Raw genomic sequence first — 18538 nt, 5'->3', positions numbered from 1 at the left:
TTTCTTCATTCTTTTGTAATTTGTCATTACCCTTAGAGGAGTTGTGTGTGTCGATGTAGCTACATACATACATACATAAAAGATTGCTATATAATAAGAGATCACTCTCACATCACTTCACAGCTGAGGTCATGGATACAATTACAGTTACATTTTTTTCCTGGTCTGGATTAAATTGTTATTTAGTCCACATCTGGACTGAAGTCCTCCTACTGTGTGTGTGTATGATGGGGAGCTAACAGCAAACCTTTGGCCCAGGGCCCAATAGGAGGTTAATCTGGCAATGTTTAAAGCCTACTTGTGCTGCTATATTTTGGTTTCTTTACTTATTAAACTTTCTTTTAAATACTTTAAATTGAGTTTAAACAAATAGAACAACATACAATGTCCCCATCCCAGACAGCCATACAGCACACCGAACAGAAGAACAAGAGGTAAAATAAATAGATATATAGAATAAAATAAATAAAAGAATAAAATAACATAAATACATAAAAATAAATATAATTAGAAAAAAATTAAAAATAAAACAAAATAATATATATTGACAATACTCGAGTAAGATTAAAATTGAATAATATATAAAATATAATAAAATAACCTAAATAAATAAAACATAATAAAAATAATAATAATAATAATAATAATACATATTAACCATACTTGAGTAAGATTAAAAATAAATTATAAATACCAAAATCTATTAATTAGTAGATGCTTCAGTGGATGGAAAAACACTTTCAGAGCAGGTTGGTTTGTGGTTTAGAGGGTGCAGAGTGTTTTTTGTTGCAGATGCATTCAAAGATATGAGCAGGTTTTTAACACAACTCTGAATCTGAATAGACCCCAGTTGTTCTTGTGTTATGATTCAAGCCATTGGGCACAACTATGTTCCTTCTCAGCTCTAGGAATTCATGCCTAATTAAGCAACAACCTGCTGTTATTTCACTGGGAGCTTTAGTTTGTAGTTAATACTGAATGCTTTTCTGCACATAAGCAAAAAAAATGACCAAAAACATCTTTTAGATGAAGTTTGTAGGTTTGGCTCAACACAACAGAGACGTATTTAAGATTTTCTGCAGATACAAGAAGAAGTATCTGCAGTTTTCTGACAAGATTTAAGCCTTTTTATTCATATTATATCAAAGTAAACGTATTGCAAATGTGTAAGTCTACTGTTTCTAGGGTTTGGGTGTTGGCACCTTTAACCGAAATAAGTCGTATTGAAACTTCTCCAGTCAGACGACGCCTATATTTGATGTTTTTTTTGCACCTAGATCTAAAAAAAAAAAAAAAGACTATTTATATGATTTTGCTTGCAGCCAATCACTGCAAGCGTTCTACGATTTAATGCATCGTGTGATTGGTCCACTGCTGCAACTGGTGCACAACCAATACAGTCTGTGGTGATAATATGTAGTTTTGTAAAGTTATAATTAAAATCATCATTAAAATCATGTGTATGGGGACGAGTGGAGGCGTTTTATATAACTGAATACTGTGATTTACATGATGGGTGTCGAATGATGTTCTTTATCGGTATCAGTGTCACTTTAAGGGTACTGCTATTGGTACTAATATTGTGTTATATTTAGAAATAAAAGGTCATTAGTTTGAAATGACAAGAATTTCAAACATTGTATAAACTGCAGTGTCACAATTAGACTTGAAAGTAGGGTTTTTGTTGTCATTTTTTGCACATAAATCACATTTATTAAGGCCTCTTATGTTAGGAATTTGTGATTTCTGTCTCTCCAAATAAGTGGATCTACTTTATTATTGAACATAATGTGACGAGGTTGGTCTGGCTGACTGACAACATGCAGATTTATAGCAGCTCTGATTATATAAGTAGCTGAAAGTTTGTCACGTGACTTTAAGCTCCTAGTTCTGGTCCTTGTTTCCAGTTTGTTGATGCTTTTTGAAGGAAAACAAAAAGAAAAGAAAGCAGAAAAATAGAAAACATTAGTGATGTTGGACAGTGGTGGAAGTACATTTACTCAAATACTGCACTTGAGTACAATTTTGAGGTATTTATCCTTTAACTCTGCTGTTTCAGACAGTAATATTGAACTTTTAACTGCATCACATGTTGGCTATTTCACATCTATAGTTACTTTTCAGATCTAAATTTCACATTTTTATTTATCAGTGTCTTTAAAAAATCACATTAAATCTCCTTTTGTTATTGCTGTAAAAAAATTCAACAGGAAAAAATCCAAACAGGCTGCCTTCATACTGTCTTGTCCATCCGTTTTTAGTGATTTTTTGTTTGTGTTTACAGTGTTTCTGTGTGTATGTGTTGTTAAAGTATTGCATATGTCTCTCAGCCTCCGTACGATTGCAGCATGCAGCTTGTTTACCTTTTAGAAACAGCATATTTCAAATTTGCACTCGCCTTAAATAAACACATTAATCTGAATCATGAGAAATAAAAAGGTGTACTGAAGGAGGTTTGAGCTGCACGAGAGGCTTACGAACAGAGCAAAGGTCAGACCAGCTAGTGTACGACTTCACGTGTTTACTAGATGTGATGTGTAGATGTGTACTTAGTGTATTTTTACTGTATCAGCCCCACTGAATCACCATTTTCACTCTCATATTGTTGATTGTGAAAACTGAGCTTTTAGAAGTTTATACATTAGTGTGTATTTCCTCTCCAACATCTCCATAATGTGTTTATTAACACGTCTCTGTCTCTGTTAGCTTTGGTTAGCAGTTCATGTTCAGGATTTTAAGTCATGATTTTATACTTCTGCAGCAAGTTGACAGCAGACAGAGGTGTCAGCATTATTTATTAATCTGCTGGTTACTTAATTTCATCTATAAACTGTCTGAAAATAATGAAAAATACCTTTCAAGCCCAAGCTGAGGTCTTCAAATGTCTTCACTTGTCCGATCAACAGTCCATTATAGGTACATTTAGATGTTTTATGTTAATTTGATGTCTTTTTCCATGTAATCTATGTTGTTATAAAGAGCTTTGAGCTGCATTTCTTGTATGAAATCTGTTCTACAAATACATTTATTAGCAATATTATTATTAAAAGCTATAACCAGCAAACGTTTGGCATTTTTAAGCCTCTTAAAATGATGTTTATGGGCTGTCTGTCCATATGTCCCTCCGTCCATCTACCCGTTCATTATGATGAACACGATATGTCAGGAACAGCTTGAGGAAATCTCTTCAAATTTGGCTCAAACGTCCACTTGAACTCGAGGATGAGCTGATTATAATTTGGTGTTCAAAGGGCAAAGTTGACACCTTTTATATTAAATCACTTCAAAGTCTTCACTCCAAATATTATGTGAGTGAGGCATGGATGTAAACTGCAACGTGACTATAAGGCAGTATCTCTAGTTCCTCTTAATAACAATGACTAAAAATATGATTTGATTATTAAAATAGCTGCAGAATAATCTAATCATTGCAGCTTTAGTGTCAACAGCTTTTATCACAGACAGCATTTTAACAGCTAATCCATTAAATTCAACATCCAGCAATAAGGCAACGTTTTGTCATTTGCTGACTAAAAGAAGACAAAGAAGAAGAAGATATTAAACTGTTTTATTATTGTAGTTTTTTGGTGTAAATGGAAAACTTGATTGGTTGTTTGTGCTATTTATGTCTAAATGACTGAGATTTCCCATCAACTAATCACGTTGAGTACATGGTTGGACTTCTTAGAACCCTTTTTTGGGTTTGAGGTGATTCAGTGAAATTCAGATTAAATCCAGCAGGGGGCGAGATTGAGTCCAATCTGCCATGAACTGTTCAATCAACACTTCTCATCTCTTTCTTCCTTTTCTAGATTTTCTTCAGCTTTCTCTTGTGCCTCCTCTTTCTTCTCCTTCTCTTTTGTCTTGTTTTATTCCCTTTTGTGTCGTCTTTTCTCCTCATCGATTTTTAAACACAAAACATTAAAGCCGAAGCGAGACAGCAACACCTGTCAGATGTAACAGATTGTCACTCGTGAGACATTTTTCTAACAGAAACACAAAAGAGGCTTCGGCTGCTTGGAAACAAAAGCTGGTGTTGTTGGTTTTACTGGGTCTACTGGGAGAGGAGGGCAGCTCCAGTTACACCCCTGTAGTCCCAGGAGGAATGTTTGAATACACCTGTGAAGCCTTCAGTTCTCACCAGACGTTTTATTACCAAATGAAGAAGAAAACTTTGATAAATGATGGCAACATATAGTATGTATTAGCAAGTAAACAAAGAGGAACTGCCACAATTAGTTGATTTATTAATTGAAAGATAATTCATTAGCAATTATTTTGATGATTGGATATTTGTGTCAGATATTTTTCAAGAAAATATGATAAATATTTGATGCTTCCAGCTTCTTAAATGTGAAGATTTGCTATTTCTCCTTATTGTATACGACTGTTATTTAGTATTTTAGTATATTTTAACATTTTAAATCTGTTAGTCGGACACAGCAAGCAAAGTAAATCGTGTCTTGTCCAGGCGGGGAGTTCCGGTCCTCTGAAATGATGCCAAAGCAGAAGTAACTTAAAACTGCATTCTATCAAAAGGCCACCAGGGGGCGACCGTTTTGGTGTCAAAAGGACTTCCGTCTCTATACAAGTCAATGGAGAATTCACCAACTTCTCACTTGATTTATAACCTCAGTAAACGTTTTCAAAATGTGTTTATGGTCTCAATCGCTAGTTTAAAGCCTTCTTCAATGCAGTATGATGTTCATTTGGGACATTTTGGCCTCCCTGATTTTATATTTGATGATAAAGCAGGGTATGCATTAGGGCGTGGCTACGTCGTGATTGACAGGTTGATTGGTTCAAAGGTTCAGGCCCTTATAAGTAGAATCTGTGTTTTTATTTTTCCCAGCATGCACCTGAAATTTTCAAGATGGCGCTGCTCAGATCCGAAACTATTGACTTCCGAGCAGCAGTCCACAAACCAATGGGTGACGTCACGGATGTTACGTCCATTTCTTATATACAGTCTATGGTCTTGCTCATGGTATTGTATCATATCGTATCATATCGTATCATATCGTATCATATCATATTGTATTGTAGCATATCGTATTGTATCGTATCGTATCATATCGTATCGTATCATATCGTATCATATCGTATTGTATTGTAGCATATCGTATTGTATTGTAGCATATCGTATTGTATTGTATTGTATCGTATCATATCATATCATATTGAATTGTATCGTATCGTATCGTATCGTATCTTAGTGATCAGTGGGTTTGGTAAGGTAATGATCAGACAGGTTGCAAATAAAGCTGAAAACAAAAGGCAAAGGTCGGGGGAAGCAGGGTAAATCTCTTCTAAAACATTTAATTTTTAATTTAAATAATTATTAAACACAATAAAAACATGCCGTCCCATATTGTAAAGGTTGTAACGTTGGGAAATCAGTTTATCTCCAAGGTCAATTTCTTCTTTTAATCACATTACAAACAGAAGCTTCTTCTTCTTCAGGCTTTATTCTTCACACTGGTGGTTCATTTTTCCTTAATTTACCTGCTTGTGTTAATTACTTTCACCTGTTGTCCATTGTGTAAAAAAACAGGCAGATCTCTTATTTCACCTCAGGCTTTTTTCTCTCTGTCATATCTACTGAAACCACCTCATCCCCGCCTACTTTTCCTTCCTCTTCCTCTGTCTCTCTCTGCACAGTCCCTCCCCCCACTCCACTTCCTAAGTATACCCAGGTGAGCCAAGCAAAGGGTGTGGTTCAGACACACAAAAAAAAAAGATCCTCCAGCTTCCATTACCTCTTTTCTCTTCTTCCCGTTGTGTCACAGAAGGCACTTTAACTCTCGGACAACACTTACATTTGGATTTTTCTCTGTCTAAATCTTGAACTCGGAACCATGGGGGCATTGCAGTGCATCAAATACCTGGTGTTTGTCTTCAACTTTCTCTTCTGGGTACGTAGTGTCACTTCACACACACTAGTGTTTAGTTTGTGGTTGAAACCTGAGACTCCGGGTTACATCGATCTGGTTGTTTGAGGCATTTTGTTGGTTTCAGTGATTGCACAATGAGGAGAGGAAGTTTGTTATCTCATCTTGTGAGACGCTGAATTGCTGCTAAACTGTGTGTTAAATGTATCGTGGATAAACAGAACTTAAAGCAAAGTTTTAAGCTTTAGTTTTGATGTGAGACTCTTGTTTTGTTCACTCAAATCTCCGCATATTAAAAAAAACTGCTTCAGTAAATTCAGTTTGTGTCCTCGTCGACCATGTGCTTGTGCTTGTGCTTGTGTGTGTGTGTGTGTGGTTGTGTGTGTGTGAGAAGCCATGATGTACTTTTCAGGAAATTGTGTCATTTGAAGAATTTATTTTTAAAGTCGGAGGAGATAGTGACACTGAAGAAACAATGACTGGCATGAAATTGCAAAACACATGAAGTGATCCCATTGTGAGGCTGGATTTATAAGACATTTCCTACAAAATTATTAATATTGAAAGGGAAATTAGCTCTTAAGAGTGAAATATTTCTATGGAAAGTCCCAGTTTAAATGTGGCGGATGAGTCTAAACATCTGGTTTACCTTATTTATCTTGTTACTTATTGTATAATCAGGTGAAAAAGTTGCATTAAACCTTTATGAAAAGTGAGATTCATAGAGCTGAAACAACTTGACTCATCAATCAAAAGATAATTATCTGTAGTTGTAGTTTCTCAGGTGTGACGATTTGCTGCTTTCTTCTGTTAACGTCAGTGTGAATTAAATGTTCGGAGACATTTTGACATTTCTATAGACTTAAAAACTAAAATAAAGGAAGTAGTGATAACTTGATCATGCAATAATGTCACAACAGTTCGCTGGAAAGTGTATTACGTTATTAAAATATGACTAAATGTTGTTTCTGGGACAATCAGGCTTCACTGGTAAATTAAACATCCATGTGATCTACCACACAGTGTGCTACTTGTGTAAATATTGGCAGTGTTAACCAGCCGAGACACGTTTACATCAACTGTTGTAACACATTAAACCTCACTTTACTAATTCTGTAAACTAAAATGACCAAAATCATTGAAAAGCTGCAAAAAAAAACCCTCATATTTGTTTCTATCTCAGGTTTACAGATACAAATAAAACACAGTCACAACTACATAAAGAGTAATAGCAGTTATGTTGTTTTGTCCCTTTTTAAAATAGTTTGTTTCATTTCATTTTTGGTGTTACAGTGGTTTCCTGTTTATACAGTATGTGTGGCTAGATGTTACCTAGCAACCGATTTTTTTTACTGATTCACAGATTACTAAGAAGTGGACTAGATAAAGACATTTCATAAGTTAAGATTTGGTGGCAGCTGCTTTTTTAAATCACTAGTTGGTGGTTACTAAGAGATTAAAGCCCAGACTTAGTGATGGATTTACTGAAACACTGTCCTGATCAACACATTTTAATACATCTCTTCTACAGATTGTAACGTTGGGTGTGTGCATATCAGTTTTAAAGAGTCAGATTTTTATTAGAGGTGCAGCTTGGAGTCATATTTCCAATGAAAAACAGATTGTTTAGATGGCGGCTCTTGGCTCTCTTACATAGGGTTATTTTGTATTATTATCTTTTAATCAGGTGTTTTTATTTGTAATGCACCATTAGTTGTGGCACTCCCAATTTCATTGTATATAGATGACTGACTGAACGATGACAATAAAGACTTATCTTATCTTTAACTTAGCAGAAGTTAAAATTTACACCAAAAAAAACCCTTAAAAAAAGGTGCAAATTTCACAATATTACCGAATATGACCACAGAAAAAGGGTGTTTTGATTCAAGTAAGCTGTAATGTTAATGTGCATTTATATTTTAAGGTGCAGCAGAGTCCACATTGATGATCATTGCACTTTAATGCCAAATCTTAAAGCTCTTTGATCCGTCTATAATTGAGTCTTACAATTATGATTTTGACTCAGACTTAAATTGTCTAAATTTAATGCAACTAACTCCTGTAGTTTTTATTATGAAACCAACTTTAATGATTTGTGTCAATGCCTCCTTATTTATAATCTTCTTTACATTTGAAATACCCAGCCTGTGTGTGTGTGTGTGTGTGCATTCAACTTTAATTTATCTTTACATAAGTGACTGCAAACATGTCAGGTTCCTTTTTCAACACACACACAAAGGCGGCCTTTTTTTCTGAAATGTCATCCAAAGAGGCCAACATGACTAATTACATGTTTCAATAACACACCTGTCAATCTACCTGACAGGCTGATCACACTGGAATAACTGGAGCTGCTTTGTAATCCATCATCGTCTGAATTTAAGATAGTAGCAGAAGTGCAAATGGTTGAAAACGCCAATAATTAGTATTTTCTTAAAGTGATTTGTGTGAAATTACAGCAACTAATTTATCTGTTTGTGTATTTCACACTTAGATTCACTGCCTGCTGTGTTATTACTGCTGTGACGACCAGTTTCCGTGAGCTGCTTAATGACTGTTTTTGACATTTTTGAGTCAGTGTTTTCAGTGTGTAATGACGGCACAGACGATTATAGGTGGACAAATTAGATGACAGCAGTACAACCGAGGGAACAGAAACGCAAACATCCGATGAGTTTATTCATTCCAAAAGTTAAAGAGAGAAACAGGAAGTACTGTAACTGGGCTCTAAATTAAGACTACGTTTCCCATAAACCACATGTTTAGAGTGTATTTCCTTTAATAGATTATTATTATTATAAGTTTTAGTCTTACTATCACATCCAGTCCAGCAGTGATAATCCTGAGGTCCTGCAAAAAGCTGTTAAACATCTCAGCAATAATTCATGTCTTATTATTGTAGTTGTTGCTGCTAATGAAGCCGCAGAGTGCCTGTTATGTTTTCTTAATGAGAGCTAATGTGAACCTCAAGGGGGAAAAAAAGAGCAGATATCTTTTTAAAGATACACAAGCCTACTCTCCAGAGTGCGTTTACTGCACTTTAACACCCACATCCGTTTGTCATTCATCAAGTATTTCCTGTCCTCTTCTTCTCCTTTATTTTCCATTTCATAGATAACGTTGATAAAATAACTGCTTCAGTAGATGAGTTTTTCATACCTTCAAAGTCAAAATACTGCTCGATGAAATACCACATTTAAAGGATTTTCGTGCTAAACTGGGCTAAATTGACTATTGACTTATTTCTGTAAGGGTTAAATTGATTTTTAATATTCTCATTTGACTGTTTTGATGAGGAATGAGCCCCTAAATGTGGATTCTGTAGATAAGCTCAAACGTAGCTTAGTGTTGGATACAGGCTGCTTTTTGTTTGAGTTATTTTATTAAAAACTTTGGACAGAGATGATGAAACTTACTGAGTTTTTTTTATACCATCAAAGTCGATATTCTTATGTCAGTTCTTTTCATTTTAAGAGTCCTGAACCTGAAATTATCAATTGATTGTTGTCATCAATCTATATAAATGTCAGAAAATGGTGAAAAATGTGAGTCACTGTTTCCTAAAAGCCCAACATGACGTCCTCAAATGTTTTGTTTTTGTTTGTTTTTTTCTGTAATGCACTGTCAGTTGCAGCACTCCCCAATTTCGTTGTATAGGTGACGGTACAGCGATTATAAATGTTATCTTATCATCTTATTTTATCTTATTTAGTCCCAACCAACAGTTTGTCCATAGAGTAAAGAAACCAGAAAATATTCACCTTTTTTAAAGAAGCTTTTTTTTTCTCTTTTTAAATGATTAAAAATGATCAATCTGTTGGTCAACTAATCATTGGAGGTCTATTAAAAAAAAGACTCAAAAAATTAACTCCATTATCTAAAGAGTTGTTGGTTAATTTTCTGTTAAATTGACTAATTGTTGCAGCTCTATCAGAAGTGATCGATAAATGATTGATGTCCTGTTCTTCTCCGTCTCTTTAAGCATGCCACATTAATATGCTTTTATTTTGAAATGCATAACATTACCGTCTCTTTAAGCATGCCACATTAATATGCTTTTATTTTGAAATGCATAACATTACCGTCTCTTTAAGCGTGCCACATTAATATGCTTTAATTTTGAAATGCATAACATTACTGATTCATTAAGCATGCCACATTAATATGATTTTATTTTGAAATGCATAACATTACCGATTCTTTAAGCATGCCACATTAATATGCTTTTATTTTGAAATGCATAACATTACCATCTCTTTAAGCATGCCACATTAATATGCTTTTATTTTGAAATGCATAATATTAGTCTCTTTAAGCATGCCACATTAATATGCTTTTATTTTGAAATGCATAACATTACCGATTCTTTAAGCGTGCCACATTAATATGCATTTATTTTGAAATGCATAACATTACCGATTCTTTAAGCATGCCACATTAATATGCTTTAATTTATGAAACGCATAACTTTTTCTATGTTTCCACACAGCGTCTGAACCACCCCCATGTTTACAAACGTCTAAAACATTTTACTTTGAAAACACCAGGATTATAATCTTTAAAAAAAACAAAAAACAAGAACACAGAGTTTCACATTCACTTGCTGATTTGGGTTTTTATCTCCCGTCTAAAACAATCCTCTGCTCTTATTTCTCACCGTTGCTGTTCTTCTTCTGCAGTATTTAATGCAGCTAAGCAACCAAAGTAGATGCTCTGCTTCCTGTCTGCACATGCCCAGCATGCATGAATGATAATGTGTTTCCAGGCGTGTTGTTGTTAAGATTATTATGAGATTGTGTTTTTTTAAAGTGAAAACATTAGCGTGGATGTGGGCTAAATTCTCAGCAGTGATGTGAGAAGTGTCGACTTACTGAAATAAAGCTGAAGCATTAGTTGTGTTTTTTTTTAATAGTTAAAAGTTAAAATATGACTCGTGTCGTCCTCCCGGGTCAAATTGACCCCGTCTGTTTTGACTGTTCCTTCTTTCCCCCCTTCTCTCTTTCCTTCCTTCTGTATGTCCTTCCTCTCTCTTTCCTCCCTTCCTTCCTTCCGTCTGTCCTTCCTCCCTTCCTTCTTTCCTCCTTCCTTCCTTCCTTCTTTCCTTCCCTCCTTCTTTCTTTCCCTCCTCCCTTCCTTCTTTCCTCCCCCGTACCTTGCCCCTTCCTTCTTTCCTCTGTCCTTCTTTCCTTCCTTCCTCTTTTCCTTTCTCCCTCCCTCCCTCCCTCCTTCATTCCTCCCTCCCTCCTACCTTCCTTCCTTCTTTCCTCCCTTCCTTCCTCCCTCCTTTCCTTCCTTCATTCTCTCATTCCTTCCTCCCCTCCTTCTTCCTTCCTTCCTCCTTCCTCCCTTCCTTCTTCCTTCCTCCCTCCCTCCTTTCCTTCCTTCTTCCTCCCTTCCTCCCTCCTTTCCTTCCTTCTTCCTCCTTTCCTTCCTTCTTCCTCCCTTCCTTCCTTGACTCGAGGACAACAGGAGGGTTAATTAGTGTGTTATTATAATCCCACTAATCACTCTTCTCATTGTAAACAATAACTTTGAAAAACATGATACTCGAGTTCAGCCACAGTTTTCAGCTGCAGGGCGTCATGTGATTCATGACTACTGACACTCTGAACACTGACACATCGGACCTGCGTTTAGTCACAGTTTACGTCGTAAGGTGTGCTGATGAATCCTCTTTAGAGAACTATATTAGTTATTAAACACTGTGGTGAATGTACTGGAATTACCTTTGACTCACACAGAGTTTGTTGAGTAAAGAGTGTTTTTAAATGTCTCTTACTAATTTAAACTCACATATACTTCAGTGTTTAATAAGCTGTAAGTGGTATAATGCGAGGTTTTGTATCCTTTAAATCAATTTTAATCAGACATAATGTAACACAAGTTTTTGTATATCTCATCAAATAATCTAGAGCCAGACGGAGTGGTCATTGTGGTTTGAGGTGTGATGCAGGCTCAAAGGTTCACTAGAAGGCTAAGACCTTAAATTTAACTCTTAAGAGACAGATGTGAGAGTATAGCTTCCCTTCTCTGTAAGTACAAAAGTCTACGACAGCCGACCACGACGAGAAAGAAAGCAGAACAATACGAGACAAGAACAGGACAATTTATGCACCTAAGTTGTTCCACAGGAGGATTGAGAGCTGCTGTCCATTTAGAGGAAGTGAATCCAGATACATTATCTATTTTGACAGATCCCAGACCTGAAGCAGCAATAACCTTAGGCATATGACATGACCATATATGATTTGGCGAAACCCCCAAAAAGAACAATAAGCATCCAGAGTGGGCCAATGGGGCTGTAGCACATAGCATCACCCAAACTGCAAGGAATTAAAAATGCATATTCAGGGCAGGGAAGTATAAATTAAGTGTGCAGTAACCATAACAACTTTGTACCAAATAATTCAACTTGCTTAAAAACAGTAAATTCTCAATAAAACACCATATCAACTAGTTTGGCATGATCTTACATTATAACTTTTTATATTAAATAAAGGTAATGGAATACAATTGTTCTAAATATTACATTTCATCTGGGTAACCATGGAGATCAGGAAACATTTACAGTCATTATTAGTATAAGTCCACTTACATACACTGTAGGTGATAAAATATGTATCATTCTTTTGTGGTTACACCATTTGACATTTTCAGGAGCATTCAGTCTTACTTTTGTTAAAGAAATGGTGCAAATGTCATTTCAAATGATATAAAACCAACAAAAATACTAAATGTACATTTTAACAAACTTGATGCTGCTTTTAAAACTATTTTTTAACATATTTTTTTAATCGCTCATCTTGCCAACACTTATTTATCTCTGACCCAATTACTTAAAGCTCAAGTTGACGTCTTTTTTTTAAATCGCTTGTTTTGTCCACAACTAAGTTTAATGTCACGTATGACAAAGAAAAACATTAAATCATCACTTTCGAGAAGCTAAAAGCAGCTAATAATAGTTTGGAAAAAGGATTCAAACAATTATCGAAGTGTCAGAATAGCTGCTGATTACTTTTCTCTTCTTGCCACTTCCACCATGTGTGTGTGTGTAGAGTGTGTGTGTGTGTGTAGAGTGTGTGTGTGTGTGTGTACTTGGTGTTTTTAAGAAGAAATTCAATAGCAGCTGTTGAGGTGGAGGTAGGGGCCCATTGTTGTCACTGGTCAGAAATGTGTTTTTCTCTCTGACTCACGATCAGCCGAGTGAATCGGGGAAAGATCCTGAAGACGTGTTGGGACAAAATGCTTTACTCACTCTTGCGCAACAACAGCCACCAACAACCGCCGCAGACGTCAGGATCACGCTGCGAGGATGTGATGGAAGTTATTTGGGTGGCAACAGAAAGAGTTGATGTGCTGTTGTGTGCGGTTGCTAAGGGAGATACTGAGTCATTGTCGTGGGTTTAACACCAAGGGAGACACACAGAGGCACAAGATCACTATCATTTACTGTGTAGAAGTTAATAAAAGTGCTCTTGTATATAAAGTTACTATCTTTTATTCCTAATTGTTGTTATTGGTTGGTTACTTATGGCTCTTTTATTGTTTTTATTGACGTTTTCTATATTTTTTGGTGCTGTAACGCTGTAAATTCCCCCATCGTGGGACTAAAAAAGGGATTATCTTATCTTTTTATCTTTATTCTTAAGAAGTTTGACGTCTTTCATCATCGAGTAAATCTGTCCAACTGTGGGAAAAGGTGTCATTTATCTAGTCGATCAGGTTCCTCTGGGTTGGGTTGGGTCTTCGGGGAGTGTTTTAAAAGCACAACGTTCGGCTTCATTCCTCCAACGTTTGAGCTCTTCAGTGAAATCCATCTCAGCATGTTTTGCATTCACAGTGTCAGTCTGTCAACCACTTTGACATATTTCAACACATACAAGACGTTTTTTTTTGTACTAGCTTTTTTTCTTCTAGCGCTACCAGCAGCCGGTGTTTAAATATCCCCCTCAGGATGAATTGTAGTAACATTAGTCATCGCCTGAGTAAATATCTGACTAGCATGCTCTGAATTCTTACTTTTATTGTATTGTGTGTGAAGTCACACCTTTAAGATTTTGCTCCGAAGGGTTTTTAACTATACTGAATACATATATTGCTGTTTTTAACTCTTTAAAATCCATATCTTTATTATTATTTAGTAAATAAATCATGATGTGGGCTTATTAGGAGCAGACATGGAACTTAAATGGAGTCACAGTACCAATTAAACCCACTTTATTCATCAAATATCTTTATTTTATATTCTAAAATCTACATGAACTAATGAATACATTTTCAAATGAGAGATAAATGTTGCTTTATAAGAAATGATCTCCCTTATAAATCATGTCAGTATCCATGAAAAACAGCTGATCTTAGATCTTAGGAAGGAAGGAAGGAAGGAAGGACAGATGGAAGGACGGAAGGTAGGGAGGAAAGAAGGACATAAGGAGGGAAGAAAGGACAGAAGGAAGAAAAGAAAGAAGGAAGGAAGGACAGATGGAAGGAAGGAAGGAAGGACAGATGGAAGGACAGAAGGAAGGAAGGGAGGAAAGGAGGAAAGAAGGACAGAAGGAGGGAAGGAAGGAAGGAAGAAAGGACAGAAGGAAGAAAAGAAAGAAGGAAGGAAGGACAGATGGAAGGAAGGAAGGACAGATGGAAGGAAGGACAGAAGGAAGGAAGGAACATTTACCCTAACAGCTGATCTTAGATCGAAGGAAGGAAGGTAGGAAGGAAGGAAGGAAGGAGGGATGGAAAGAAGGAAGGACGGACGGAAGGAAGGAAGGAAGGAAGGAAGGACAGATGGAGGGAACATTTACCCTAACAGCTGAAAACATTGGTTAGAAAATTAGAAAAGTCATCAAATGTAATAAGTTACATTACTTTGATGAAGTCATTGAAATAGTTACATTACTTATTACATTTTAAATAGAGTAACTAGTAATCTGTAAGGATTATATTTCCAAAGTAACCTTCACAACCCTGTCTGATTGTAAAGTCTCATCATCGCTATTTATTTTACATTAGTAATCTTTTAAATGACAGTGTGTAATGTGTTTGTGTCTCGTATAGATGAACCTACAGAGAATTATCAGAGACTCTGCAGCTTTAAGGAGCTTTATAGTTGAGTTTCAGCTCATTGTTTAGCTGTCCGGCTGCAACTTTACTGTTTTATTTCACTCTCAGCGCTCTCATAGCATCGTTTTCTACTGTCCACTACCTGCTCAGCACCAAACAAACAGACACAGTTATCTGTAGACTAGCTGGTGAACATAGTGGAGCATTTAGATATTTCCATAGACTGTATATAAAATAGACGTAATATCCGTGACGTCACCCATTGGTTTGTGGACTGCTGCTTGGAAGCAAATAGTTTCGGATCTGGGCAGCGCCATCTTGAACATTTCAGGTGCATGCTGGGAAAAATAAAAACACGGATTCTACTTCTATGGGCATCAGGAGGAGCATGAGGCGCCCTCCTGAACCTGTGAACCAATCAACCTGTCAATCACGACGTAGCCACGCCCTAATGCATACCCTGCTTTATCATCAAATATAAAATCAGGGAGGCCAAAATGTCCCAAATGAACATCATACTGCATTGAAGAAGGCTTTAAACTAGCGATTGAGACCATAAACACATTTTGAAAACGTTTACTGAGGTTATAAATCAAGTGAGAAGTTGGTGAATTCTCCATTGACTTGTATAGAGACGGAAGTCCTTTTGACACCAAAACGGTCGCCCCCTGGTGGCCTTTTGATAGAATGCAGTTTTAAGTTACTTCCGCGTTCGCATCATTTCAGAGGACCTGAACTCCCCGCCTGGATATTTCCCTCAGGAGTTGGTGGAGAACAAAAACAGAGCTAAAAGAGAGAATATTGGACTTTACATTCAGCAGAAGGACAGAAACACGACTACTAATGATTTATAATGTTGATCAGTAACTGCTGGATGTGGAAATATAACCATTTCAGCTTTTAGTAGATGATTATATGTTAGTGTTACATGTTTTCTTTCTTTGTGCTTCAGCTGGCAGGTACAGGAGTGTTGGCGGTGGGACTATGGCTGCGTTTTGACTCCAGGACAGCAGGACTGTTTGACGGGGAGGACTCACCTTCAGTCTTCTTCACTGGTAAAAACAACCAACCTCTTTGACATCATGTCTTTTTAAAAAAAATTTATAGCATCCTACTTCAACCTGCATCACATTCACACCTCACTGAGACTCTGTAAAGTCCCTTTAATGTTGAATTGAACTTTTGGAGATGTTATTCATTTCTCTTCACTTGGTTCCAGCTTCTTAAATGTCTCAAATATTTTCTAGTTTTCTTAGTTTTCTGTGATAAAATGAATTTTTGATATATTTTTAATCTGCCAATTTATTTAAAACCATCTTAAATAGTCTAAAAACCCAAACACAATCAGTTTATTTATAATTATAGAAGACTAACAAGATTTTAGAGGCAGGAACCAGTGAATTTTAGCCTCCTTTTTTTCAATAAATCAATTTCAAGTCATTTCCAACTTAGTTTAAAAGTCAAATTTAAGCGTCACTGCCTCATTTTAGGTCAAAATCCCAGCAAAGAAAATACATTTAGTCTCTTAACTTTTGCTTAACTGTTGCAGCAGCAGCATTATTATTTAGTGTTTAGTGCAGTTTAGTCTTTTAACCCTCCTGTTGTCCTCAAGTCAAGTAAGGAAGGGAGGAAGGAAGGAAGGAAGGAAGGAAGGAAGGAAGGAAGGAAGGAAGGAAGGAAGGAAGGAAGGAAGGAAGGAAGGAAGGAAAGGAGGAGGGAAGGGAGGAAGAAGGAAGGAAGGGAGGAAGAATAAAGGAAAGGAGGAAGAATGAAGGAAAGGAGGAAGGAAGGAAGGAAAGGACGAAGGGAGGAAAGGGAGGAAGGAAAGGAAGGAAGGATGGAGGAAAGAAGGAAGGAAGGAAGGTAGGTGGGAGGGAGGGAGGAAAGAAGGAAGGAGGGAGGGAGGGAGAAAGGAAAAGAGGAAGGGAGCAAGGAAGGAAAGAAGGACAGAGGAAAGAACGAAGGGAGAAAGGTAGGGGGGAGGAAAGAAAGAGAGAAGGAGGGAGGGAGGAAGGAAAGGAAGGAAGGAAGGGATGAAGGAAGGAACAGTCAAAACAGACGGGGTCAATTTGACCCGGGAGGACGACACGAAGGTTAAAGGCCATTTATATCACTGACAGGAAGTGCTGTTAATGTATTAGTCTGATATCTGGATGGATGTAGCTGCAGGAACAATCTGAGGGGGCAACGGGGCGTTCGGAGGGCAGCCGAGGCCAACATTAGTCCATAGAGAGCGAGATCTACACACACACACAAACACACACACACACACACACACACACACACACACACACACACACACACACAGCGCTCATTCTTCACTGGCAGACAGGGATTTCTTTGTCTCTTGACTTGTGCGTTTATCAGAGGAAACTGTGATAGAAAGAACGACTCCCAACCCTCTATCTCTTTCTCTGTTTTCTCTCCTTTTGTTTCGCCTCCATCAAACTGATAAGTGAAGTAGGCGGAGAGACGACAAACATCTTAATAACAGACTGGGAGGAATATTTGGTGTTATCCAACGTTCATACTTACAATACCAATGCTGGGCCTCTTAATGACGCTTTAAATTACTACTTTTATGGCAGCATTTCCACATTATAGAGATTTATGACGTGTTTTATGAGATATTTCGTAACCACATCCAGACGGAAATAAATGTTTGGTATCATCTGTTGTTTTTTTTAAAGTAGAAAAACAAACATTTGCTGAGAGGTTTTTATGTTTGACTTCGGTAAATAGTAAAAAAAACTAATGAGTAAACTAGTTATCTCTGTTTGCTCAGATGAAACATGACGTCATATTGAGCTGTTAAGAGATTAAAACAGACAAAATTAGGTTGTTTTTTAGTCTTCATGTGGTTTAGTTTAAATTTAAAGGGTTAAAATGTGAAAATAAACGTATGAATAACTTGCACACATTAATTTTTTTGTGGACCCAGCATCAAATTTCTGCTTTTAATCCATTTAGAGAGAATATATTAGAGGATTATGGTAAAAATGTCTAAGTGGTGTAACCATAAAAACTTTGTACCGAATAATTCAACTTGCTTTAAAAACAGTAAATTGTCAATAAAACACCATATCAACTAGTTTGGCATGATCTTACATTATAACTTTATATTAAATAAAGGTAATGGAATACAATTGTTATCAATATTACATTTACTCTGGGGAATCATTTTTCTTCCTTTCTCCTCCTATTTCTTGTTCTTTGTTTTCTTCCTTCTTTATCTTTCTTTCTTTCTTTCCTTCTTTTCTTTCTTTCCTTCTTTCTTTCCTTCTTTCTTTCTTTCCTTCTTCCTCTATCTTTCTTTCTTTCCTTCTTTCTTTCCTTCTTTCTTTCCTTCTTTCTTTCCTTCTTTCTTTCTTTCTTTCTTTCTTTCTTTCTTTCCTTCTTTCTTCCTCTCTCCTATTTCTTGTTCTTTGTCTTCTTCCTTCTTTCTTTCTATCATCTTCCTCCTTTATCTTTCTCTCTTTCTTTCTTTCTTTCTTTCCTTCTTTTCTTTCTTTCTTTCTTTCTTTCTCCTTTATCTTTCTTTCTACTCTTCCTCCTTTCTACTCTCTTCTTCCTCCTCTTTCTTT

At 36.4% G+C, this 18538-nt stretch overlaps 1 protein-coding gene across 2 annotated transcripts in view; it reads left to right on the top strand.

The window, feature by feature from the left end:
• The window catches only part of LOC134004751 (CD9 antigen-like), a 23512-nt gene that overhangs the window by 622 nt on the left and 4352 nt on the right, over nt 1-18538 (top strand). Inside the window, exons 1-2 of one of the 2 annotated variants that reach the window (XM_062444130.1) lie at nt 5700-5915; nt 15907-16009. In XM_062444130.1, the coding sequence (XP_062300114.1) occupies nt 5859-5915; nt 15907-16009 (160 nt within the window). In that variant the 5' untranslated portion in view covers nt 5700-5858. Of the gene's footprint in view, nt 1-5699; nt 5916-15906; nt 16010-18538 lie in introns of those variants that run through there. The other variant, XM_062444129.1, reaches the window with a different exon arrangement.

This window comes from Scomber scombrus, chromosome 22 (genome assembly GCF_963691925.1).
Source record: "Scomber scombrus chromosome 22, fScoSco1.1, whole genome shotgun sequence".
NCBI lineage: Eukaryota > Metazoa > Chordata > Actinopteri > Scombriformes > Scombridae > Scomber > Scomber scombrus.
Note: the sequence above shows the minus strand (reverse complement) of the source record. Positions and strands in the feature narration are given on the sequence as shown.